The sequence below is a fragment of the Rhinolophus sinicus genome, chromosome 6 (assembly GCF_057876585.1).
Source record: "Rhinolophus sinicus isolate RSI-liver-muscle chromosome 6, RSI-T2T, whole genome shotgun sequence".
Lineage (NCBI taxonomy): Eukaryota > Metazoa > Chordata > Mammalia > Chiroptera > Rhinolophidae > Rhinolophus > Rhinolophus sinicus.
In genome coordinates, this window is record NC_142506.1 from 3,090,742 (window position 1) to 3,118,168 (window position 27,427).

General features: G+C 53.4%; 1 protein-coding gene across 1 annotated transcript in view; it reads left to right on the forward strand.

Moving 5' to 3' along the window:
• The window catches only part of COL22A1 (collagen type XXII alpha 1 chain), a 201,139-nt gene that overhangs the window by 52,300 nt on the left and 121,412 nt on the right, over positions 1-27,427 (forward strand). Inside the window, exons 7-12 of the mRNA XM_074316437.2 lie at positions 3,474-3,749; positions 9,046-9,126; positions 10,248-10,364; positions 13,896-13,940; positions 16,694-16,756; positions 21,186-21,224. Coding sequence (XP_074172538.2) covers positions 3,474-3,749; positions 9,046-9,126; positions 10,248-10,364; positions 13,896-13,940; positions 16,694-16,756; positions 21,186-21,224 — 621 coding nt within the window. The remainder of the gene's footprint in view (positions 1-3,473; positions 3,750-9,045; positions 9,127-10,247; positions 10,365-13,895; positions 13,941-16,693; positions 16,757-21,185; positions 21,225-27,427) is intronic.

Sequence of the window (27,427 nt, forward strand, 5' to 3'; positions counted from 1 at the left end):
AGGTGGGATGTGAACCGAGCAGCCGAGCTCCACGTCTGTGTCGTACCACTGTGCTCAGCTGTCGCCGTCAGTGAGCCGTGTGGAATGGTTTTCTGCAGCAGCCCTGGTTAGACAGAGAGGCACAGACGTTTTCAGGCTTGCCTGCCGAGTGGCCTGGTTTCGTAAGTGTGGGAGGCAGCGTGGAGGAGATGCGATTCTTCTCCACAGGCCTTTTCTGGAGAGCAGTGGTGACCCTCGTCTGCCTCCCTGGGCAGGCACACAGGTCCTGCTTCTCCCGTTTCTCAGGGTCCGGTGCAGTGGGGCTGGGCGCCTGCCAGGACATTCTTGTGGGCGAGCCCGCACCACCCCCGGTCTGGCTTCTCTTCCTTCATGGTGTTTGCAGAGCTGCGTGGGCTCCGTCTGCCATGGCTGCCTCCTCCCCTCCTCCTGCCAGAACGAGCCGTGGGCTGTGATGCTGCAGAGCCAGCCTGCCTTCAGGGACTGCAGGCTCCTTTTCCAAGAGGCGCCTGGCCGCTCCGTTCCATTGAGAGAGTCTCGGTGGCATGCCCTTCCCTGGCAGTGTCGATGGTTGGCACCTCCAGCCTTGGGGAGGTACTGGCTCGACCAGGGAAAGGAGGACACAGGTCCGCCGGAGGGCGGCCTGGCGCACAGTGGGGCACAGCACTGCTGTGGGGCATCTGTCATCGTAGGTCCACACAGAGATTCTCATCCAGGGCCTTAGCTAGTGGGCAGTGAGCCACCCTTGAAAGTTGGCGTTTTCCCCTCTGCCATTTGGAGAAATGGAGGGGCGTTCACTCATTCCAGATATGACGAAGGGACAGGAAGGAGGCTGGTATTGCGGGAGCAGAGCGGGGTGTGGAGTAGCGACAAGGCTTGGGTGGGGGAGGCCAAATGCCCCTTGTGTCCACTGTGGGGCTTCTTGTTTGAGACTAGGCTCCGAGAAGTGGCAGGCCTGGGACCAGGAGGAGACTTGTAGTCATCTAGGCAAGAGGTGACACTGACAGCCCCGGCAGTGAGCGTGACTTGTGGGGACATGGCCGGATTCCGGGTGTATTTCAAAAGTAGAAGCGACAGGCTTTGCTGACGGGTCTGTGAAGTGCCTTCCCGAGGCCCCCAACCAGCTCCGGTACAAGGGACTCAGGCCCGCGGTGCCTCCCCTGCTCTGCCTCGTAGAAGGAACAGAAACACGGAAGGGGGGCCACGTTCTCACGGAGCTGAAGCACCAGGGTGGTTCGGGGACACGCGGCGCAGACCTGTGAAGCTATTTTCAGGAACTAGACGATAATGTTTAACCGTGGACGGATTCGAGTGTGTGTACCGGAGGTATTGGATTGTTAGGGCGTGATCCTTTTCTGTTTTCCACTAAGCACCACATACCGATAGGTGATGCAATTAAAAATAAACCTTAGGGTCCGCTTGGCTATGCAAGGAGGAACCAGAACACCTGGGGAGGTGTGTTATAAGCAATGTGGCTGGCTCCCTGGACTGCAGGGGCACCTCCCTTTAACCTCAGGCCTCCCATTCATTCATTCATTTATTTGTTGCCTTTTTATTAAGTGCTACTGTGTGCTGTGTGCTGTCCTAGCCACTGGGGTAGAGATAGGAACGAGAGAAAAAGTGCCTGCTTTAAAGGATGGGGTGGGCAGGCAATAGACAGGGGAACAAAAGAAATGAACAAGACAGCCTCATATACTGACAAGGTGCTACGAGAAAATGGAAACACAGCCACATGCATGGGGGTGTGAAAGCAAAGGACAGGTTAGAATCCAATTACGACGTATATGTGAGTCAGAGAAGGTGTCACTGCGGTGTCTTTGAACTTATTTAATTTATTGCAGCCGGTATTTAGAACAACGCCTGGCATGCAGTGAGCAATATGTAAGTGTCTTGCCTATATATGAATTCATTTGATCGTCATAACAACTCAATGTTACTGGTTATTGGCACCATTGTTGGTTCTGTTTTCCAAAATGAGGAAATAGTACAGACACGCCAAATAGCTTCCGCAAGGTGACACAGCTGAAGGCTGACTTGCCAGACAATAGACAGCCTGCAGTTTTGGACAGTGTTTCAGTGAAGTGGCCGGGGTTAAGGGAGCTGACAAAGTTCAGGGTCAGCGTTAAGGAGATCAACAAAGGATATTGGGATGTACTGGGATTAGCCACAGCAGGAAATGGGCAGGGCATCCTGGTGCTGACTGGAGACCAGTGAGTTCTGGAGTCATGGCCAAGGGGGCGTGTACATGGAGAAACAGCCCTCTGGAATCACGGAGCAAGGAAGGGCGGGGGGACTCAGCACCCAGACTGACTGCTTGCTCTTCCTGCTGTTTGCTGTCTGAATGGGCTTCCCGTGGGCCAAACTCAGCAGAAGCCAAAGGGCCCAGGCGCCCAGGGAAGACATCCTTAAAGCTCAGACTCTGGGAGCCAGAGCCAGGCAGGGGAGGGTGGCACATGGCTACCAGGGCAAATGAAGACCAACCCCGTGGAGCTGGAACAAGGGTATCCTACTCATTCTTTCATTAGCTCAGTGAGTAGTTATTTCCTATGTAGTATTATGTCATGTCCCCACCTTGCTACAGTGATTGCATGTCACTCCTGCCCACTGTTGCATTTCTGACATCTGGCACGTTGCTTGCCTGTCACAGAGGATGTTCAGTGAGGATTGTATCCTGCAATGGATAAAGAAATGAGCACATGGATGAACACTCATTCATTCATTCATTCATTCATTCATTCATTCATTCATTCTAAGAGAAACAAGAGTAAAACTTTCCTCCAGAGTCTTCCAGGCGTTTTTCAAAAGGCACCATGATTCTGCTGGTGCTTCAACTTGGTCCTCCAAATGAGAGACTGCAGGTTCATGGATGGGTCTCAGACCGGGTCCCGGCCTCTGGCTGGAAGCTGTGCTCTGTTCTGCCAGCCTGGGGATTTAAGAGACACTGAAACCAGTCGGTCTCAGGACTCAAGCCTCTGTGTACTGATTGTCTCGCCATCTCATGCAGGTGCTCTTACCTGCATAGTCCCTCTGGTTAGCTGAGACGGTCACCTGGGTTCATGCGTGAGGTCACTCATTCCTTTTGATACAAGGCTTAGAAGAGCCTGCACCGTAGGTGTTATTAGCACCTACTGTTGCATGGAGGAGGCAGCCGAGGCTTAGAGGTGTGGAGCGGTATGCCCTTCGTTGACCAGCTGGTAGGGGTCACAGCCAGCACCTGCCCGGGGTGTGTCAGCTCCGACTCCCCCCGCCCCTCCCTGCTCCCCTATGTCCCCTTCCCACTCCCCCATGCCCCCTCCTTGCTCCCCCTGCTCCCTCCCCACTTGCCCTACTCCCTCCCCGCTCCCCCATGCCCTCTCCCTGCTCCCCCATGCCCCCTCCTTGCTCCCCCTGCTCCCTCCCCACTTGCCCTGCTCCCTCCCTGCTCCCCCTATCCCCTCCCCACTTGGAGCTCAGGGAGCCTTGTCCTCTCCTCCCAGGTGTCCATCCGGCTGGACGGCGAGAACAAGGTGGTTGAGTACAACGCGGTGGGCGCCATGCAGGACGCTGTCAGGGTGGTCTTCCGTGGGCCCCGGGTCAGTGACCTCTTTGACCGGGACTGGCACAAGGTGGCGCTGAGCATCCAGGCCCAGAACGTCTCCCTGTACGTGGACTGCGTGCTGGTGCAGACGCTGCCCATCGAGGAGCGGGAGAACATCGACATCCAGGGCAAGACCGTGATCGGCAAGCGCCTCTACGACAGCGTGCCCATCGACGTGAGTACCGGGGGCTCCGCAGCCTAGGCCCTGGGGCCACTAGGGGGGGGGCCTCGGGGGTCACATGTCCCCAGTGCCCCCACACCTGCCCGGGCACTTAGCAGTTCATCACCTTGGACTGTCTGGGAAGGGAGGGCCCTGACTTGGAGAAGTGCCATGTTGGAACCCAGAGTTCCCAGGGCTCCTTCCTTCAGTTATTCCATCAGTCACTCATCACCTGTGGATTGAGTACCTACTGTGTACCAGCCACTGTCCTTAGCACTGGGGACAGGGCACATTTATCTCTATATCTATATTTATGTCTATTTAGAATACAGGAAACTTGAGATCCCTATTTATCTATGCACATAACGCATATGCATAAGTACTTAGTAATTAGTAGCAATTAGTATTATAGTTTAGTTATATATACTTGTATAATTATAGAATAACACTTGTTCATTTTACTAATTATGCGTGTACTTACTTTGGTTTAGGTACTAAAAATATAACCTAATTTGATTCTCATAATGCCTGTGAAGGTTTTAGACCGTTCCTGTATTTTAACTAAAGAAGCTTTGGCTTGGTAAGGCTAAATTAACTCACTCAGTACGGGTATATTCTATTCTTTGTCCAGGTGTTACCACATACAGTGAAATGCATAGCTCTTAAGTGTATACTTTGATGAGTTCCGTCAAATGTATACACACCTGTATAACCTATATATATATATACACACGTATATATGTATATATGTGTGTATATATATATATATATATATACATATATATATATATATATATATATATATATATATATATATATATATATATAAATAAAATTAAGCTGCCCAAATCATCAGGCTGTCAGGGACGGAGAGGCTCGTCCTTCCACACCCAGGTCTCCCCGGCCTGCGTTCTCCGCGTCCCGGGCTGGCCCCTCCAGTGCACCTGAGTGTGTCAGTGGAGCCGCTCGGGTGCTGAGCATGCTGTGGGCTCTGTGATCACACGGCCACTGTCGTCAGCCTTAGGAAAATAGCAGCTCCATGATGGTGTCACTTCATCTGTCTGACACCCCTAGGCGCCCTCTGACTTAAAGACACTTGTGGTCTCGTGTAGAGGAAAGTGTCACCCCGAGGTCATTTCCGTCTAGTTGAATAAATTCCCTGGGAGCAGTAAACGTCCGATATTACTGGACCCAGAGGAAGGCATCCAAGCTTGGCGAGCAGGGGAGGAGGCTGGGGGATGCTGGGAGGGGCAGGCAGATCCGCGGGAGGAGGTGGTTTCTGGGACGAGTCCTCAAGGATGACCTGTCTGTGCAGAGGAGCTGGAAGCCGTGTGGCAGATCACGGCAGGTGTGTGCGGTGTGAGGTGGCAGGAGCGGGAAGCACAGCGTGGGGTGACGCAGGGTGGAAGGCAGGGGCCAGGCCTGTCCCCCAGGTGCAAGCCTTGGGACCCACCTGTAGGTGAAGTGGCAGGAAGGGTTGAGGCAGGCAGGGAGAGTCAGGGCTGTGCTGGGGGACATTCCCTGGGGCTGCAGAGAGCAGGGCTGGTGGGAAGGAGGGGTGAGCCCAGCTGGGGAAGAGCAGCCCAGGGCCTGTGCCGGGATGGGCCTGGGTGTGGCCCTGGGGCTGGTGTGCTCCCTGATTACTGGCTGCTGGCCGTTTCGGCTTTCTTCTATCCTCTTAGTTCTGCGGGATGGGCGTGCACCCACCTCGACTCAGTGCAGAGCTCTTGCCGGGAACAGCAGCAAATGCCTGGCTGCATTTACTGGGAGCTCCTCACGCCGTTCAGGGCCGTTCACTCGTGCTGAGTCTGTTCTTCCACATTTCGGTGCATGGGCTCCCTCACCATGCCATCCCGCTTAGTCAGTGGTCTCGCAGGCCTCACGGTCCGTATATAAGTTCTGTGTGTTGCTGTGAGTCTAGAATCTGGGTCCTGCCCTGCCCTGACTCTTAAACTTGGTGATCACGTTGGGCCCTTAACTGAGGCCTTTTAACCTACTGTGTGGAGTCTGGGCGCTTGGGTGGGTCCCTCTCTCTCCTCCTTTTGCCCCTGACATTAGCTGAGTGCCCACTTTGTACCCAATGCTGGGGAATCCCAGGGCCTCTGACGTTTGTCCATGAGAGTACTGTACCCATTTACTGTTTCATGCTGGGTTTCTGGAGTTTTAAAAAAACCTAATGAAATAGATGGAGGGGGACCAATAAATGCTGTGCGTCTTAGTAAGTCTTCCCAAGGCACAGGCTGGGTACTTGTAAGCACGTGGCTTGGGGCCTGGCGCGCAGTGGGGGAGACCACAGCAGCCTGCCGCTCCCCCGCCACGGCTGCAGCTGCCTGGCCTCCCATGGTCCTCACCACAGCCCTGCGAGTCGGTGTCCTCATCTCCATCTCACAGGAGAGGAAACAGGCTCAGGGATCGGCATGTCTTGCCAGCTGCCCTGAAGGGCAAGCAGGGCTGAGACTCACCTCTGGATCTGGCTGATCCCACACTCCAAGCCCCCTGCGCCTCTAGTTGGTCCCCATACTGCAGCGAGATCAGGGTCACCAAGCTGCAGGCCGGTGGAGCACGAGGGAAGCTGGGCCCCAGGGGGAGGGCATGCAGTAGTTCAATCCAGAAGTGCCAAGGGCCTGACATGAGCAGGGGTCTCAGAGCGGAGAGGGGGCCCGAGGGGTGTCAGGAGGTGGCCCCTGGGGGGAGGGAGAGTCAGGAGGACCAGGCTGGCCAGCGTATGGTGGGATTTCAGGCATTTGGAAAGGGGCCCCGGCCCCCCTCCTGGCTCCCAGGCTCTCTCACCCACCTGGGAGCGCCAGTGCCCAGGCCCCAGGCCATTTGTGCAACCTGCCCTGGTGGAGCCTCTGCCTGTCGTGTCCCTTCCCGCCCCTGCAGCCTTGCCAGAGGCACCCAGCTGCTGAGCCAGTTGCATGCTAATGCAGAAAGCAGGACCCTCTCTGCAAAACAGGTCTTGTTCAAAAGCACCGTTTTGTGTTTTGTCGTTTTCCGTCGTCTGTGGGCTGGTGTCTGTGCAGGAAATGAAACAGACAGACCGCTGGAGGTTTTGTTTCTGCTGAGCCAAGTCAGTGGAGAGCGGGGTTCCACCGACCGGCTCTCAGACAGCCAGGAGGACGAGGTCAAAAGCTGACCATGTGTCCGGTCAGTTTGCAGAGGGACTCCCGAGTCAGCAGAGGTCAGAGAAGGCCCAGGGGAGGTGCAGGGCCAGCCAGGGCACGTCAGTGTTCAGTAAAGTAAGCATTCCTCCACCCATGGATTCAGCTCCAGACCCACGATACACGTTGGTCCACGGGCATATCCATCCCCTCGGCCGGCCATTATTGGGCTTTTACGTGTGTCAGGAATGGCTCTGCTGCTGGGGATGCAGTGAGAAGTGAGAGCGACAGAACCCTGTCTCAGAGTTTGCAAACGAAAGTAAGAAACACTATACGGTGCTGTGGGAAGAGCTGTTACAAAGTGTACAGGATGACGTGTTAGAGTGACAAGTGACAGGGCCTGGGCACGGGGCATCTCTGGAGGCGAAAGATGAGAGGAGCCAGCCTTGTGAAGAGCAGGAGGGAGGGAACCTGGGAACTGGGAGGGCAAAGCATGTGGGAAACAGGCTTTGTTTGAGGGCCAAGGTCAGCGTGCGTGCTCAGAGGGGAGACGGACGGATGTAAATCTAGAATTACCGCACAGCCCTCCATGTTCCCTATAGCTGTGTGTACGCAGTGCTGCAAGGGCAGAGACAAGGGCACAGGAGCGATTCTTGACACTGGAGGGAGCTGTATCGGTTACCTGCTGCTGTATAACAAACAGCCCCTCCTCCAAGAAAATGCAGATAAAGCACCAGGCACTCTTTGTCTCCTGGTTTCCGTGGCTCAGGCATGGGAGCGGCTAACCCAGCCGGCTCTTCTCAGCTCTCAGGAGTCGCGGTCCAGCTGTGGGCTGTATGTATGTGTGGACATCTCAGAGCTCGAGTGGGCTGAAAGCTCCACCCACAAGCCTCACTCACTTCCTTGCTGGTGGATGCTGGAAGCAGCCGGATTCTCTACTGAACTTCCCATAGGGCAGCTCAGTGTGGCAGCTGGTGTCTCCCAGGGGAGAGTGATGGGGGGAGAGGGGGAGGGAGGGAAGGGGAGAGAAAGGGAGTGAAGGAGGGAGGGAGGGAGAGGGAGAGAGGGAGAGAGTGTGCACCCCCAGCCAGAGGCCAGTGTGTGTCACCTAATCTGGGAAGTGAGCTGCCACCACTGTGCCACGTTCTGTTCATTTCAAGCCTGTGACTGAGTTCCTGCTTCACCCCAGGGCGGAGGAGCCGCTGTCCTCCTCTTACAGGGCCACCAAAGGATGTGTTGATGTGTGTTTAAAACGACTGCTGAGGGAATGCCTGAGCATGGTTTTGGGGTGACGAGGCATTTGCTGGTTTTTCAGGGACTTTCCTAGAGGAGGGTCCATGTGCAAAGGCGAGAGGTCAGATGTTGTAGAGTAAAAGTGTGAAGTGAGGAGAAGTACATCTGGAGAGGCCGGCAGAGCCCGGACCTGCAGGGCTGGACCGTCCTACGAGAAGGCCTGGTTTTATTTGGGGATGGGGGGTGGGGAGGGAGGGGGAGAGAGAGAGAGAGAGAGAGAGAGAGAGAGAGAGAGAGAGAGAGAGAGAATGCACCAGAACACGTGTTTAATACCACAGCCACTTTAAATTACAGTAAGGGGTTGTGGTATTAGAGGAGGTGATAACCCACAAAGGATCACCCCGATAAATCTAGTACCATTTGACACAAAATTAATTTTAAAAATGTTTGAAACAAAAATCATGCTAAAAAGGATGTCGTCTGGCACAGTCCACTAAGTTAAAAAAAAGGAGGTGATAGAAACAAATTTTTATTTTAAAAAGTTCATTGAAGTAACTGAGATGCCTGGAGAGTTGAAAACGAGGACCCTGACCCTTCAGACACTGTTGTGACAGCCCCATGGGAGGGGTTGTCAGTCAGCGCAGTGGCCGGAGCAGGCGGAGGGTGGTGTGATGGGGGCAGCCACTGCGCATCCAGGAGGGAAGCAACTGTGCTGATCTGTGCCAGCCCACCTCCTCGCGCGTGGGGCCCTCAGTGTCAGGAGGAGGTGTGTAAGGAGGTGTGGAAGGGCCCTCACTGTCAGGAGGAGGTGTGTAAGGAGGTGACTGCTAGGCGCTCTCTGACGTTTAGCTCTGGGAAGCTAGTGACCCGCAAGGGCCCCAGAGGAGAAGTGGGACCTGGCAGCAGGGCAGGGCTTGGGTGAGACTGGAAGGTTCTGGGTCCCCAATCCTCGCCCTCTGTCCTGTTTCCCTTTGCAGTTTGACCTGCAGCGGATTGTGATTTACTGCGACGCCCGCCACGCAGAACTGGAGACGTGTTGCGACATCCCCACGGGGCCGGTGAGCAAAGACTCTTCCAGGGAGAGGTTGGGAGCAAAGCACAGGTTTCTGGGGCCTTGGCCTCCGGGAGGGAGGAGGCGCCCAGGGCCCAGGAACCAGCAGTTGGGGTCACGTGTGACCGGGGAGGAAGCCCGGTGGTCTCCCTAGCGGTCTGTTTCCTGGCCCAGTAGGACCCCTCCTGGGGTCCAGCTGTGGTCCTGGCCTCAGCACCACTGTGGGGCCCAGCTCTGGGGAGCGAGAGGCCGAGGCTGGGAGCGCAGCCCCAGGAGGGACTGACTGTCCGTGCCCCCAGGGCTCAGCCAGGCCATCGAGGCCGCTGTGGTGAGGACCTGGCGATGCAGGACAGACCTGAGCTGGCCCTGTACTCTATGCGGTCCGGCCCCTCCCCGGGACCTCTCTGCCTCTGGCCCTTGTCAAGTCTCTCCCTCTCCAGCCTCTTTACCAAATCCAGCCCCAAGGCTGCTTGGGAGGTGGGCGTAGTCATGGATCCTGCTTCCCAGGGCTGCGGGCTGAGGTCCACACACACAGGGCTCGCCTGTCGCGTCGCAGGACACAGTGAGCGCTCTTCCAACATGCCACAGCTCAGGGTGATTGTGGCACACAGGACAGAGGTGGGAGCCACCAGGGCAGGGGATTGGAGTCAGATGGGCCTGAAAGGGGGTGTGGGGGAAAGAGCTGAGGACATGTAAGAGCGGAGAGAATAAAGGGACAGAGGGGGTGTGTTGAGGGTAGCGCGGTAAGTCATTGAACACCTACTGGGTGTGGGAACTGAGTGGGTGCTTTAAGTGCTGGCCCATTAAATCCTTGGCGCCTTGGGATGGAAGCACTCTTGTTCCCATTGTGCAGACGTTAAGGCTGAGGCTCCAGGGGCTTTAGCTGTTCCTGCAGGTGCCCGAGAGGCCAGTGAAGTAGCTGAGACTAAGTTGGCCCAGGGCCCTCTCACTCCAAGGCCTCGAGTGCCAGGATGTGCAGTCTGACACACCTTGCCCTCCGGGATCACTCGCAGGCGTCCTTGGGGATCCTGGTTCCCCTTGTATTCTGAGGAAGCTCCAGGGTGCACCCCCTGCTGGGAGCAGTGCTGAGAGAGAAGCTGGTGCTGACCCACTGGGCTTTCCTTCCAGTGCCAGGTGACGGTGCTCACAGAGCCTTCGCCCCCACCTCCGAGGCCTCCCACCTCCGGCAGTGAACAAATTGGATTTTTGAAGACCATCAACTGCTCCTGCCCAGCTGGTGAAAAGGTACTCCCTGAAGTTTACCCTAAGCCCCAGCCCAGAGCCCCAGAGTCAAGCGGGGAGGCCAGTCAGCAGGCCTAGCTGTGGAGGTGGGAATTTCCCATCATGCACATGGTCTGCAGGGAGGAGGCTCCCAGGCTCTCAGGTCAGGGAAGTGTTCTGGCTCCTGGGACCTCTCATTCCTTGATTTGTATGCACAGTAGGAGGGGAGCTCCTCAGAGCAGGCTCTGATTAACACTTTCCTGGAGTTAATAAGGTATTCCCGAGGTTTTCCTGGCTCCTGTTCTATCCCCTCCACTCACATGTGACTAACTCAAACAGGATTTGGTTCAAGAATAAGACTCAGAATGGACTGTGGATGAGGGTGTGGTATGCTCTGGGGAGCACGCCTGTGTCCCTTTTGTGTCGATGTTTCCTTTAACTCGCGTACTCTATAATCTAAATGTATAGATGAGGAGATTTTTATGCATCTTGTGTCGCATTTTAAAAACGAGTGTTTCCATGAACACCACCACCACCACCCATGACTGAGACCATGTGCTTCGTCGAGGGCCTGGCTCCTTCATCTGTTGGTTTGTTTTGTAGACCAGTGGCCCCTTTGATAAGAAAAAACATGCTGTCCACTGTTTGAGCTGAGCAAACATAAACACACACATAAGCATGGCAGCAGTACAGCTGTGCTAGAGCGGGTCTCCGTGAGCTCCTGCTGGACCCCCAGAGCCTGGTGTCCAGCCTGTGGTCCTGTCCAGCCATCCTGCCTGTGCCCCTCCCAGCTCAGGCCCAGCGACGTGCGAGGAGCAAGGGGGACACAGACAACAGCAGGAAGTCACAGCGGAAGTGCAGCGGAGTGGACACACCTGAAGCATTTCAGTAACAGTGTCCTCTCAATAAACCTGTCCTGGCAGGGAGTCTCCTTCCTCCCTTCTTTCCTCTCCTCTGTTCTCCTTCACATCCTCCCTCCATTATTTTCACTGAGAGTGCCAGGCCCCGGGGACATAGGGTGCCCCAAGGAGCTCTGTGTCAGGCGGGGTTGTCATCCCCGGCCCACTTTGCTGGGCGGCCCAGAGGAGCCAACTCAGTCCTGCTGGGAGCTGAGGCTTTTTCTAGGCAGGATGTGGAGTGAAGGTATCTCGAGCCTGGTGCAGGCGGGTTAGGAGTGAGCTGGCGGGGCGGAGCCAGGGTGGGCACACGCGGCCATGGGCAGCGACTCTGCTCCCGCCGCTGGCAGGCTTAGGGTGGCCGCAGACCATCTGCTGATCCCGCTAGGCTGTCAGTGAAACAACAAACACAGCTGTCTAAACCCAGATCCTGTCGAATCCTTGTTTTCAGTTAAGACCCCAAATGAGAGGTGTGCAGTGTTGTGAGGTTTGGATCAGTAGCCACTGTGCACACAGCCAGGGAGGGGGCCCAAACCCGCTCTGCCCAGGCCGTGGCTTGCCCCAGCCCCAGCCCCTGCCCTGGGTGTGTCCTGCAGAGGCTCCTGTGGTTCCTGGTCTGCACCCCCAGGAGGGAAGTTCGGGGTAAAGCAGGCCTCCAGGCCTCCACCCTCCCCTCCCACCCATCTCCCCACTCCTGCGATCCCGTGGTGGGTCCCCAGTTGCCCTTCTAGCCTCGTCTCACGGCACTTCCCCTCCCCATTCCCACGCCAGCCGGGAACTTCCGGTTCCTAGGGGAGTCGTGATCCTTCTCCTCCTGGCGTTTGCAGATGGAGCTTCTGCCTGGCACACCTTTCCCCACTTCCCGCCTTTGTGGGTCAGGGCCTGCTCTCCTCTGAGCACATCACCCAGGAAGTCTTCCTGAGCACGTTACTGTCTGTAAGGTCTCCCTCCTGCCCCCTCCCTCCTCCCTCGCTCCCTCCCTCCCTCTCTCCCTTCCTTTCATTATTCACCATCCATCCATTCAATAACTGCATTTAGCACCTGCTCTTTCCAAGATGCTGTGACCCTTTTCTCTGCCTGTGCGTCCATCAACCATGACAGTTATCACATTAGATTAAGCATGTCTACTTGTCTTTATTTTCATAAGATGAGTTCTTTTTGGCCGAGATTGAATATTGACATGTCTGTGTTTTCAGCTAGTGATATACAGCCTGATATTATTAAATAAAGGGTGATTTGATAAGTGGATCAGGGTATGAAGGATGGATGGATAGATGGATGGATGGATGGATGGACGGACAGACAGATGGGAGGGAGGGATAAAGGAACACACTGTCCCTTTCTCGATGGCAGGACAAGGTCTCATTCTTCAAGATTATAATAAACTGACAAACTCTCAATCTCAGACTCTGGTTGGTAGGACCTGGTAACCACTTTTTGGATTCACTCAATCATCCCTTGTTTTTGACATTGAACGTTAAACGCCCATGGTGTGCTGAGCACCGAGGTTTTAAGACACACAGGACACAGTCCTCAAGAGCCCTGCAATGGAAGCTTACCTCCAGGCCTGCCCGAGAACCTCTCAGGCACAGGGGGGCCTCGTCTCCCCTCAGTGCCCCCAGAAGAGGCCACATGGAAGACCTTCCACAAACACTTCATTAAAAAGGGGTTGCTGTTCCCTCCTGCACCCTGAATTCCTTAGGAAATGTAGCCCACGGGACCCCCCAGGAAGTCTGAGCACTCTGTCATGGGAGGCAGAACTCTGGCCATGGGCCGACTTGGCTTCCGACGGTTTGAATCTTCGATTCAGTTCACAGAACATTTCCATCATTTCCTTAGGTCTACGTGATGCCTTGGGTCCACGTCTCCATGTGTGAAACCACACGTCGTGGTCCGCACGCGGCATCCTAGCGGGCGCTGCGTGAGCTCAAGCACCCAGAGATGATTTCTCTCCACTTGCTTGTGCACCTGGCGTCGCTGAACGCAGTTTTAAAGCGATGTTCTTGAAGCAGCTCAGTGCGGCCCTGACGGGCGTGCACACTCGTAGTGATGGATGGTGCGGTGTAAATGGACAAAGCGTCCCTCTGCTTTTCACGGCTGTGACGAGATTTACACCGGTACAATTGTCTGAGTCATGTTACATTTGTTTTTAGTAGGGTGGCATTTACATGTACCCGCAACTTAGCATGTCACATGTTTACCTCCAGTAATAAGATCTTTCACACCAATAGCACATGTTTAAAAAGTGAACTGTGCTTACATTTAGAAACAGCCTGTAGACATGCCCTGTTTTGTATTTTAGTGAATAGTTACATGAACCTTCAGCAGGCCACATGGTTTTTTATTTTGTTTTTGTGTTTTTAATTGAAGGGGTGGCATATTCAGGTAAAGTAGACCATCGGGTACCACCTGGTTTGCCTCTATCTCTGTCCCACCGATGGCTCATTTGGAAGTGCTGTCCAAACTCCCTGTGTCGGTTCACAGTTCACGGCCTTTCTTGCCTCGCTCTCGCTCCGCAAAACCTTGTCCAGCTCGTTGGTCAGCACGTGTCTTACAAAGATCCTGGCTTAGGAGCGCGTGGGGTGGATAACCAAGTGAAGACAGAAGGGGGGAGATGAAAACAGAACCTTATTCATTGCTTTTGTCTTTCTTCCTTCAGGGTGAGAAGGGCTCTCATGGCCCCCTGGGATTCCCGGGCCCAAAGGTCAGTACTGCAGAGGGCAGACACTAGGCCCGAGCAACCGTCTGCTTTGCTCGTGTGGAAGGAAGAAAACTCGGCGGGTTCAGTTTCTGTCCTGCAGGATTCTGCTTCTGAGCTTCGTGGCATAGAAGGATAGAGCAAGTGGCATACAATTTGGAACCTCTGGGTCTCTTTGCTCAGAACATCCATTTGTCAGTCTGAAAATGTGAGCAAGAAAGGAATAGGGCACATAAGCCCTCCCTTGGAGCCTGTTTCTTCCAACAGGCTCAGCTCTCAGTGGTCAGCTAATTCTGCTCAATCCTTTTAGGCCTCTGTATTCCCGACACCGGGGGGTTGGGCTTGTAAGAGTCTGTTTAGACTGTTCTGTTTAAATTGCATGAAGTTCTTTCTGCACAAGTTTTCCACAGTCACGAATTGCTCCAAGCCGGGTGCTTCCTCGTGGGGCCCCACTTCCTCAGTCACGTGGCAGCCCCGTCTCTCTCCCTCATTCCCCAGGTTATAATCCTAGAGCCGGACAGGGCTGTGTTCTCGGTCATTGTTTTGGTCTCAAGGCTGAGACCCCGAGAGCCATGAATTACTGTGGTCACACAGGCACTAGTGGAAGAGGTCAGCAGCATCCAGGAGCCACTGCCTGGTCTGGCCTTTGAAAGAGGGGTTCAGCGTCCTGGCAGAAACACCTAGAGAAAACCCTCCCTTCCCTTCTTTTCCCTGCCTTTCCCTCCCCTCCTCCCTGCTTCCCTCCCACCTCCCATCTCTCCCTCCCGCCTTCCCACCCTCTGTCCTTTCCTCCCTCCTCTCTCTCTGATTTCCTCTTTCCATCCATGTGTCCCCCATCCCTGCGTTACCAATTGTCACATTCATTCACCCCATCACTGCTGAGCCCCTGCTAAGGTCCCTTTAGTCCCTCCCTTCTCCCTCCATCCTGCCTCTGCATGTACCTCCATCCCCCTCCTCTCTCATCCTTCTCCCCTCTGCCCCCACTCTAATAGGATGGTGAGTGTGGACACACACTCCGTCACACACATCCCATCACACACACACAAACTCACATCATGACACACCCCCCATCATACACACACACACACACCCATCACACACACACAGACACACACCTTGTCACACACATACACACCATCACACACACCTATCACACACACACACATCCCATCATGCACACACACTCACCATCACACACAAGCACATCATCACACACTTACCCCATCACGCCCACACCATCACACTTACACACTGTCACACACACACACAATCACACTGGGCTGAGTGACAGCAGCCTGGGGTGGTCCAGGTGGCCACTGTGAGGAGGAGGGCAGGCTCTCTGCCGCACTGAGCCCCCTGAGCTGTAAGCCCAGCTCTTGAGCTGCCAGATGGAGAAAAGAGAAAAGACGCCTGGGGGTCTGTGGACCTATAAGTAGAACGCGTTTATCTGAGGCAGTGGTTGTTTGTGGCGTGACTGTATGCTGAGGTTGGACGGATCCAGGGCTGTGTGGGCACAGAGCCCGACCCCCAATACCAGGAGGAAGACGAGGCGGGAGGGAAGGAATTCTAAGCAGGGAAATGGATACAGCCACTTGGAGACAAGCCTGGTCCCCACGTAGCTGACTTGCAGTCCTGGCCCCAGCGTCCCCAAATGGTCCCAGCCATGGTTAAGGCCGAGTAAACATCTGTGGTTCCCAGTGGCTCCGTTTACCTCGATGTCGCTGAGGTCACGTCCACCGTCATGGCCGGCTGCCTCCTGGGTGCCAAGGCCCATTCTACATGTGGGACATGACAGTGAATGACAGACAGCCCTGTCCCCAGGACTCACTGCCGGTGGGAAGAGAGACATGCCAGAGAGGAACGCCGCATGGAGAGCACCTTGGCTGGGGAGCAGCCTCCAAGTTCCTGGGGAGTTTCAGGGTGCCCCCTGTGGGTGGCCCTGCCTGAGTGGGGAGCACGCACGGGCTGCGTGGGACGAGAAAGGCAGGGAAAGGCGTTACGGGCCAAGGGGACAGCATAGACAAAATAGCTATTTGTTCTGGAGCGTAAAGTCTGAGATGGGGACGGGGAGATGAAATTGCACACCCAGAGAGAAGAAAAATAGAAGCAATTGAGGGTCGCGTGTTCTGCCGCCGAGCCTGCCTTGGATGGGCTCGTGGGACAGCAGGAGATCGGGGCTGCAGTCCCACGCGGTCTTTGGTGAATCTTTTCTTCCCTTGATGACAGTGTTTTCCCCCCACCTTCCCTTCCCTTTCTTCACACACAGTTAGGAAGGTCCAGGACCCTCATACAAATGGCTCAACAGGGGAGCCTGGTTGCCCTTTAGAAGGTTTCAAAGCACCTTCATGCTCTTAATCTTGTGTGTGCTCGTGATGGCGTGCCCATTTCACAGAGGCGGGGCCTGGGGCCCAAAGAGCAATGATACTGTCACGTTAAGTGGCAGAGCTGGAGTTTGAACCTGGGGCTCCGACTCCCCTTCTGGGTCCCTGGTCACTGGCCAGGCCAGGCCTAGGGATACGCATGCGATCCTCTCATCCAGTCAATTTCTCACGATGTCCCTAATTCCTGGTTTAAGAGGTTGGGAAATTACTCAGATGCTTCCTCCTCCTCCGGGGGTGGGAAGTGTGGCCTCATTTTGTAGTTGGTGGTGACAACATCAGCTGCTGCTGGGAGCCGGGGCACCGTGGGCAGTGGGCAGCCAGTGTCGGGGAGCCCTGTTGCAGGACCTACAGTGTTCATCTCTGGTTTCAACTCCTCAGGGAGACATGGGAGCCACTGGGCCAGTTGGAGCTCCTGGACCCAAGGGAGAGAAAGGCGACTCGGTGAGTGAAGGGCCGCCCGCCTCTCTGCATGGCTGGAGTGGGAGACTCAGGGCTTTCCCCCAAGCATGCATGTCACCTAGAATACACTGACCCGCTGGTGGGGTCAGGCACTGAGCCCCACCCTACCCTCGATGAAGCCCAAGCTTCTCTGCATGGGCACCGGAGGCCTGTGGACAGGCCCCAGCCCTCACCACTCCCCCCGCAGCCCTGGAGTTCTGTCCTCTCACATTGGCAGTGGCCAGCACGGAAGCTGGACGTTCCTCACACTGGCCATCGCACATGCTCTTTCCTCTAGCAGGAATAAGCTTGCCCTCCATCCACCCTTATTTTCCCCTTAACCTCCCCCTCCAGCCTGACTCCTGTTTTCCCGTCATTCAACCTCAAATGGGAGTGGTTCTCCAGGGTACCTTCCTGGCCCCACCACCTCTGTGCACCCACATAACTGGCACTTCCTCAGTCCCCGCATCAGCTGACCCCTGATGTCCTGGTCTGTGGTTTGTCATCACGGTGTCCCCAGTGCCTGGCCTAGAACGGACTGTGTTCGTGAATCCTTCCGCTGATAAGTGAATGCAGTCAGTGGTGGGTTAGGAAAGACTTACCGAGATGAACAAGTCGTGGTCCAGAGCAGGGTCGTAGGAGTCAAATGACTAGGAAGCAAATCCTGGCGCCACCAAAGTCCTTAACCTTTCTGTCCTCGACTTCCTCATCTGTACAATGGGGGTGATAAAGTTAACTGTCCAGTAGCATTTTGAGGATTAAATGAGTTCCTTTGTGTACATGATTCAGAACAGTGTAGGGAGCATAGCAAATACTGTTGTCGCTGGTATTATTGCCTGGCTCGGCGGAAGCACTACCCCCACCCTCCAACATGGCGTCATGGCCTCAAGAACACAAGTGTGGTGTCGGATGGATCTCAGTAATTATCCTTTGCTCCAGCCTTATTTGTTGTATGATCATGAACAGGTCTCTTAGCCCCTCTGAAAGCCTATTTGCTCCATTAGCAAATGGAACAAAATAACAGTGACCTTGTCTGTGACATGCCTGCCCATAGAGGATGCTCAGTGAATGACAGCTGTATTTGTTTGTGGTTCTAACTAGTTCCTTTTAGGTTCTCAGTACTAAGAGGGAAACCCTAGGCGACAGGACAAAGTCTCGCCCCTAGAAGAACTAGCCTGGCTAATGCAGTTCCCTCTGTACCCGACGTCGTCATCCCCCATCAGCTCGATACCATAGCTGCACCATCTGCTGCTCTTCGCAGGCACTCCCTGTGGATTCTCTCATTGCTCCTTAGAACAACTTTATAAACACAGGCTTGTCACTTCTCTAATGGGAATGACACGGAATTTGCAGCCTTGAATGACTTGCCCACGGTCACAGAGCCCGGATCCTGCGTCTGCTTTCATCTGAGGCTCACGCTCACTTGCTGTGCCGTCCTTTTCCCACATGCCTGTGTCTCTGTCCTAAGTATAGGTGGGAAGCACCTGCTCTGTGCAAAATAAATAGGAAGAGCTGCTAACATAGAACAGCACGTCCCGCGTGCCTGGCGCTGTGTGACGCGCCTTACAGATTTTATTTAAGGCTTTATTAAAGGCTCATTTAAGCCTCACGTCAGATTGGGGGGATGGGGTCTAGTGAAACGCCTGTCTTACTCACACCCAGGGGAAAAAAGCAGGCAACAGACCCCGACATCCAACAGATGTGGGATTGAACAGACAGAGCCTTCCGAGTAGCCCTTACGGCTATATTCAAAGAACTAGAAACCACCCCTAAAGAAGTAAAGGAAGGTATTATGACAATAACTCATCAAATACAGAACATAAATAAAGAGGCAGGAATTGTTGGGGAAAAAAACCAATTGGAAATTCTAGAGTTTAAAATTATCGCTGAAATGAAAATCACTACAGAGGCTCGTCAGTAGGTTTGAAGCTGGCTGAAGAGTCAGCATTCTTGAAAATGGATCAATAGAGATTATGTAATCTGAAGTTCAGAGAGAAAAAATAATGAAGACAAATGAACAGAGCCTTAGAGAAAAGTGCAGGCACATGAAGCGGACCAGTGTGCACTTAATGGGAATTCTAGAAGGAGAGGAAGGAGCAGAAGAAGTATTCAGAGACATATGGTTACAGATACCCCGAGTCTGATGAAAGGCAGCCGTCTGCACATTCAAGAAGCTCAGTGCACTCCACTTGTGACAGCGTGTCAGTGGGTGTTGAACCAAGAGGTGTAACAATGATAGCATGGGAAAGGGGGATGAGGGAATAGAGCTGTGGAGGAGTATGTTTATACATTTCTCTGGAAGTAAGTTCTAAATCTGAGGTAGATCTTGATAAGGTAAGATGTAGATGGTAAACCCAAGAGCAACCCCGAAGAAAATAATCCAAAAATATGTAGTGAAAATATTATCAAAGAGATGAAAATGTTGCACTAGAACACACAAAAGAGAGCAGTAAAGGAGGAATAAAAGAACAAACCAAAAATAAAAAAAAAAGACCAGAAGACATAGAAAACAAAAAGTAAAGTAAACTATATCAATAATAACATTTCAGGGGTGGCCGGTTAGCTCAGTTGGTTAAAGCATGGCGCTGGTAGCACCAAGGTTGCCGGTTTGATCCCCGCATGGGCCACTGTGGGCTGCGCCCTCCTTAAAAAAAACAAAACAGGGCTGGACCGGTGGCTGAGGCGGTTAGAGCTCCATGCTCCTAACTCCAAAGGCTGCCGGTTCAATTCCCACATGGGCCAGTGGGCTCTCAACCACAAGGTTGCCAGCTCAATCCCTCGAGTGCCGCAAGGGATGGTGGGCTCCGCTCCCTGCAACTAAGATTGAACACGGCACCTTGAGCTGAGCTGCCGCTGAGCTCCCGGATGGCTCAGTTGGTTGGAGCAGCGTGTCCTCTCAACCACAAGGTTGCCGGTTCGACTCCCACAAGGAATGTTGGGCTGTGCCCCTTGCAACTAGCAATGGCACCTGGACCTGGAGCTGAGCTGCGCCCTCCACAACTAAGATTGAAAGGACAACAACTTGACTTGGGGAAAAAAAAAAAGTCCTGGAAGTACACACTGTTCCCCAATAAAGTCCTGTTTCCCTTCCCCAATTAATAATAATAATAATAATAATAATAATAACAACATTGCATGTGAATGTATTGAACAAATTAGAAAGAGATTTTCAAATTGGACATAAAAACAAGATCCAACCATACTGTGTCTACAGGAGACACACTTTAGATACAAATACGTTAAAAGTAAAAAGAAGGAAAATATATATTTTGAAATTAGAAAACATAAAAAATTGGAGTGACTATACTAATATCAGATAATATAGACTTTTACTAATATCAGATAATATAGACTTTAAGACCAAAAAAAAGATTAATAGAAGTAAAGAAAGGCATTTTATAATGATGAAAGTGTCAGTCCTTCAATAATATATAACAATTCCATGTGCACCTGAAAACGGAGCCCCAACACACGAAGCAAAACCAGACAGGATCAAAAGGAGAAATAGATGATTCATTAACAATGGTTAGAGGCTTCGATGCCTCACATTCAGTAATGGTTAGAACAACTCAGAATGGGGAAAATTGGAGCCCTCATTCATGGCTGGTGTGAAATGGTACAGCTGCTTTGGAAATCAGTCTGGAGGTCCCTAAAAGGTTCAACAGAATTACGGTAGGACTCAGCAGTTCCACTCCTAGGTATATACCCAAACGAAATGAAAATGTACGTTCATACAAAAACTTGTACACAAATGTTCATAGCAGCATTTTAGTGCATTATGACTAAAAAGTGGAAACAACCCAACCATTCCTCACCTGATGAATGAATAAATAAAATTTATACCCATGCAATGGCACTTTGTTCTGCAATAAAATGAAGTGCTGATATGTGCCAGAGCGTGGATGACCCTTGAAAACACTGCTCAGAGAACACTGGCTGTGAAGCTATCGTAAAAGCCCACATATTCTGACTTCCTTTTTGAAATATCTAGAACAGGAAAACCCACAGAAACAGAATATAGGCTAGTGTTTGCCTGGGGCAGGGGTTGGGGGCCGGGGGAGTGACCACCAATGGGTGTGGAGTTCTTTTTGACGTGACAAAAATGCTTCAAAGTCGATTGTGATTATCGCATAACTCTGTAAATATACTAAATACCCGTTGAATAGGTATGTGGATTCATATGTCGGTAAAGCCGATACGAAGATAGAAACTAGTACCATACTGTTGAGTTGTTGGAAAATTTAAATGACGTGATACTCATGAGAATCCACACTTAGCAGATAATAGTCACCATCTCTGAGAGGCTGCTGGGCAGAGCTGATGACAAAGCATCGGCCATTCCACACCCCAAGGGGGCTGCTGCCACATGTGATATCATGCCGTGGGGGTGCCCCGTTGTCAACCTTTGCCTTCTGCTTCTTTCCTGTTCTAGGGCAGAGGACCTTTTGTCCGAGGAGAGAAGGGTGAAAAGGTAAGCCTCTCTTATCACACTCCTCCAAGGGCTGTGGGTGGAGCTGGCTAGCGGACAGGGTGGGGGATTTGGGTTTTTATCACACTCCTCCAAGGGCTGTGGGTGGAGCTGGCTAGCGGACAGGGTGGGGGATTTGGGTTTGGGAGATGTGTGTGCTACCATTGCCAGTGAGAATGTGAGTGGGAGAGCAGAGGTCACCAGGGCGGGGTGCCGGCTGCCGCGTGTGTCCTCCCCTGGCTCAGAGGCGTGAAGCATGCATGGCGGTCGATCAGGGCTTCCCAGGCCAAGGGAAGAGTGAGGGCACAGCGCGGTGGGGAAGTGGAGGGGTGTGCTCGTGCAGGCTGGCAGCGGGGGCTCCCCGGGCCCCGCACAGAGGTTCCCAGCAGTGCTCTCAGGGAGTGGGCACCGCATGCAGGACGTTCAGCACCCACATGTGCTAGGGCTTGTCTGCCGCGGTCGGAAGTGCAGAGAATGTGGGCATAGCAGGTGCCACATAAATGTGAGGAGTGGGGGAGACCAGAGGAGTCTGGGGAATAGAGATTGTTGCAGAAGTTTCCAGGGTTGATGACAAGAGACAGAGCCATGCATGGCGGCAGCACGAGGCAGGCAGAGCAATGGAGGAGACGTGGAGGAGGCCTGTGGCTGTTCACTCCAGATCTGAACGTTGTATGTACCTTCTTTACCTTCATTGTAATGTGAGTGAGCCTGGAACATAGGGGGTTCCTTCTGAAGAGGAAAGCTGTCTGAACGTGTTCGCCCATGGGGAGAAATAAAAAGCAGAGTCACTAAAAATGCCATTTTGCACTCACACCATTTGTTAAAAATGTACCCCCCATTTCCCGGCAGAGGCAGCCACACAACTTCTTAATGCACGTCCGGTGCTTAGACTCAGACCTCCAGGCAGGACCATTACTCAGGGAGCTCACACAGCCCCTGGCGTAGGGCTGGTGGGATAAACCAGGTGCCACTCAGTTAAATTACCATGGAGGCAGCTTCCACGTGGCCTGCCCATTCTCTCCCTGTAGGTACCGTTTTATTCAGTACTTTCACGTCTAGAGATTTATTCTAAGGACATAAATCAAGGATATGCACAAGTACAGACCTTCATTCACAGTAATTTATGAGGAAAACTGGAAGCAACCATGACGCTCCATCGCGAGCAAAGGGTAGAATAAGTTAGTGTACAGCTAAATAATGCATGGCGTTCAGGGCGCAAACTCCGAAGAATAATGACTGACCTAGAAAGTACACGGTGTGTGTGAGAGAGAGGGAGATTGAGACGGGGGTTGATTCTGGAGGCGAACCCCCGTTGTTAGCCATGGTGGTTTGCGCATTGCAAAGCTGTGGAAGGTATTCATTTTCTTCCTTGCATGGCTTCACGTCTTCATTTATTCCACAATAAACTTCTCTTTATTGTACCCCTGTCAGTAGCACAGGCACGCACACGCACACGCACACACTCTGCTGCACGAGAATACACAGCAGTGGCGAGAGAGCGTGACTCACAGTGTGGCATGAGCTGTGCACAGACGGTGTCACCTTCTTCAGTGACTTTGCCATCAGCTTGCAGGTCTGGGTGTCCTGATACCTAAAACGGGGTGATGGCAGCCGCCTCCCATGATTCCTCTGTGGTTTAAAAGCACAGCACTCGAGACCCAATGCTCAGATTCAGCAGCTGCTTTGATGGTTGTAGCCGGCCCGGGTCCTGTGAGCCCAGAACCAGAGCAGAGGCCTTCCCAGGTCCCCGAGGTGTCCCTGGGTGTCAGGACCGGGGCTGCCGGAGCCCTGAGGCCAGGCGCTCAGTCTGGGCACTGCTGGTGGGCGCTGCCAGCCTGTCCTCTGACCGACATGCTGATGTCACCAGGCAGGAAGGGACAGGCCGCCTTCTCCCTCGAGCAGCAGCACGTGTCTGCCTCCCTCCGTTCTGGTCGAGCTCAGGACAGGCAACATGATTCGCCTGATGCCCGCAGCCCACCTGCAGCCGCATTCAGGACCTAAAGCTGCAGGGTCACAGTTACATCCCCTCTCCATGTGCAGTGCTGGCAGGAGAGACGTGCCAGCTGAACAGACTGGCCCTTTCAGCTCTGTCCTCAGTTGACTCTCTCTGTAGTTGGGTGTTTTTAGCAAAGTCTAGATTCTGCCACGTATTAGCTGTGTGATTTGGGGTGAGTCACCTCCCTCTCTGAGCCGCTGCTTCCTCATGTGTAAAAACGAGGGGGTGGGATGAGATGATGCATAAAGGCCCTGCAGGGACAGCGCGGAGATTTGGTAATGAGCCCACCCCCAGCCTGAGCCCACGGCGCGCTCTTCCTGAACGGGGCTTTGCTTTCCTCCCGAGCGTGAGGTGAGGCCAGGAGGGTCAAGGGGACCGACAGTCCTAACAGGGCAGAAGGCCACTGGTGCCTAAGGCACGTGGAGGGCTTAACACGGCTTCTGTGCTACGATAGTCTGTCCTATGTAATCACAGAGGGCAGGGGGTGGATGGACTGCAGCCTATGGCACCAGGTGTCAGGTTACTCTGATTCTGGCTATGTTTTGTTTTTATCTTTGTTTTTATTTTTGTCTTTTCGGTGTAGTGGTTAACCACTGTGATGCTGTGCATCCGCCTCTGTGAGGAACAGACTCTGTGCAAGACACTTTATGTCTCACTGAGACAGCATTTCAGGGGCAGGTGGTGCTGTGCCCACTTCACAGATGAGGAGGACATAGCTCAGAGGTCAAGTGACCTGCCCAAGGTCACACAGTTAGTAAGATGGTTAGGGAACACAATCACTGGCTATTACTAAGTTGAATGAAAGCTGGAGGGCTGATTGAATCACCCCCTTCCCCAGCAACTGAGGAAACTGACGCTCAGAGAAGGTGAGTGAGTGGCCCAAGATCACACAGCTAAACATCTGCAGGAGAACTTGGCCTCCTGACTCTGCCAGACCCCAGCGCCGCCTCTCCTGGGCCCCCCATCAAACTCTCAAAACTGCATGGTGCCATGTTCCTGGGCTGCCCTCATTTTGGAAGCTACCCTCCTCTCTGGTACCCCTCCCACCCCATATTCACCACGGGGTTTTGGGGGCAAATCTCCGACAATTTTATATATATGAAATCAGGCTAAGGTAGAACAGGGAGACAGCCTTTTAGGGGATGCCCTAAAAGAGCTGCCCACAGCCAAGGTGCTGGGCGCATGGAAAGTGAGAAAGGGAGAGATGGACCTTCCTTCAAAGTGTCCAAGAGACACTGGCATCCAATACGATGGTTTGCAGCCCTCCATCCTCCAGGACCGAGACCAGCTCGATTCAGTAGTGGGACCGCAGACTGAAGTCGAGCGGCTTCAAATGTGGGTCCACTGCATATGAACCGTGTGTCTGTCCTTGGGCTGCTCTGAGCCTGTTTCCTTTTCTGTAAAGTTGGGCTGGGTAGTAACAGTTCCTACCACGAGGTTGCTGGGAGGATTCAGGGAGAAAGGGTTGGACACCGTGGTGGGCACAGCGGCCCCTGATCACTGGTGACGCTGCTCTTTTTGCTCTGTCATTTTCTGTGCTGTCTGGTAGGGATGGTGAGGGCGCATAGCCAGTGCTCTGGGCTGGTTGGGAGCAGTTTGGGTCGGATCAGAGACAGCAGGGAGGGGTGAGGACCTCCGTGCCCCTCCTGCGCTCGGCTCTTCCATGATGAGAAAATTAATAAGCACAGTGAGGAGGTGGGTGTAGGTTGTGTTGGGTGGGTGCTGGGTGAGTGATGGTTCATGGAAACGCAGACTACAGAATCTACTGGAGAGCCCCCCAAATAGAAAAGGAATTAGAAATAACAAAAAACGAGGCCACAGCGTGCAGTTTCCAGTGAGCTTCCTCGTGCATCTTGAGGGTTCTTCTGCCCCCAGGGGAACCAGAGCCTTCCAGGGAGGAACCTGTGAGTCGTCCCCCTTCCTGGACCCACAGCGCCCTCTGGTGTCTGGAAGCCAGAGCGTGTGTTCCAGTTTTGCTCCGCCGCAGGCTCCACGTGCATGACGTTGGGCGCTCTCTGCCAGCAGGTCTGGTGTTGGCCTTCTTCCGTGGTGTCTGGAAGATCGGAGAGCAAAGGGAGCCTCGGTGTTGCTCAAACGTGGGCTCAGGTGATGGACAGAAAGCACATTTGGGGGAGTTGGGTGGATGCGGTTTGGATCCCAGGTCTGCAGTGGCTGGGTGATCTTTGGCTAGTGCCTCTCTGGGCCTCAGCTCCCTCATCTGTAAAGTTTGGCCGTTGGCGCCCACCACCGAGGGCTATGATGGGGATTATAGGAGGTTGATAGTGCCGTGCAAGCACCTGGCTTAGTCCCTGGCACACGGTGGGTGCTCCTAAAAACCTGTTCCTTGTTTTTATTCCTTTCCTTTTGTTGCTAGAAGCTATTGCTAACATCCATAAGAGTGACACGTGATTCTTAGATGGATGGTGTTTACAGACATAGCGTGTGGGAGAGTGGTCGGTTCACAGAGCTGTAGAGCCTGGGTTGGACCCCCCTCCAGGGGCCTATCCACCCATTCAGGAGAGGAAACATGCACACCAATTCTGGTCATGAGGTTATCATCTTTTAAGAGTGTGATTCTTCATACTGGACCTTGAGCGAGTCAGGGTGTGCCACCTCTGTCCCCTGTGCTGTTACACATGCAGAGGGCGAAGACACTGTCAGGAAACCCTACCTAGGCCACCTGGTGTTGGGGACGGAGGCCGACAGCAGTCACATCAGCAAGGCACTTTGAGGGTTTCCTAGGATGCTTGGGGTTGTACTGCTGGGGGCTGTTTAGGAAACGGAACCAAAGCCTATGTAGGGAATTAGTGTAAGCACAGCTCATCGGACGGGAAAACAGAAAGGAAATGACCACAAGCTTTATGACTTTGTTCTTTATAAGTACCCTTTACAAATACAACCGCAGCGAAACACGGGAGCAACCTGATGGGAAATTGCATGAAAGCAAGCCGATGGGCACAAGCGAACACTGCAAAGACCTTATGCTGTGGAGATGTGCACGTACCCAGTGCACTTGAAACTAGAGTAGAAGGCCCGTGTGCTCACACACGAGGTGTGTGTGCAGTGAACACGGCCTACGCACTGGGGAGGGGATTTCAGATGTTTTGTATGTCTTGTTAATTGCTCTGCATGGTGCTACATGAGCACATCAGTAAACATCTAAGCAAAGACTGGCTCTTAACATAATGACCATCCTTTTAAATATAGTACACGCACAGTTGTTAGGGGTGAGATCCATAATCAGTATGGTTTTGGAGGGAAGAGCCCTCTCTCCCAGCGTGGGGATTTGCTCAGTACTGCGTGGTGACAACTGGGGTCCAGATGGCAGAACATGGCAGTGGCTGAGGGCCAGGCTTTGGGGATCTGGCACTGCCTGTCCTGCCGTATAACTTCGGAAAGGTCATTACAATTCTTGGTGCCTCAGTTTCCTCTCCTGTACACTGCAGGTCATAGAAACAACAAGACAGTCTTGTAAGGGTGACCTGAGTGTGTCCATGGATGGAACTTAGCAGGGCACCTGGTAGGTGATGGCTGGAGAAAGCACGAGTGCGAATCACGTCTCAGCCATCCGGGCCCTGGGCTCCCTGAGCACGTGATCAACTCAGGCACGTGCAGTTCTGACCAGAGGCGCTTGGTGCTTTGGGTTGGACGTCTATAGACGTGCTCCTTCCCCTGGGCCTGAGGCTGGCAGGACGGACACCTGGAAATCCCTGCTATTCTGCTGCCACGAAATGTGTTGGCACCGGGAGAGTGAAGACGACACTCAGAAGTCAGCCGGAAATGGATCCTTGGAAGTGGCATTGCCAGGCCAGTCAGGGCTCCCCCGAGCCAGCTCCTCCAGTGGCTCAGCTACAGGAAGCAGCACCTTTCCTGCCGGGGTCTTTGTTTTCTTCCAGAGCAGCAGCGGGTGTTAACATTGCCCTTGGAGTTGGTGTGGACGTAGGCGGCGTTCAGGCAGGGCTGGCCTAGACCAGGGGGCAGGGCAGGTGCTCAGGTTCTCTGGATGGAGAGTAATGAGGACAGAGGAGGGAGAGGGCTGTACAGTCTGGACCACAATGCATGGACGGTGAGGGCCCTCGAGACCCACAGCAGATGGAATTGGGGCAAAATGTCCGTAGAGCCCTGCTTCGGTCAGCAATTCATTACTCAGCATTCGCGAGGGGGGAAGAAAATCTCCAAACAACCACCACCAAAAACCCTTCCTTAAGCA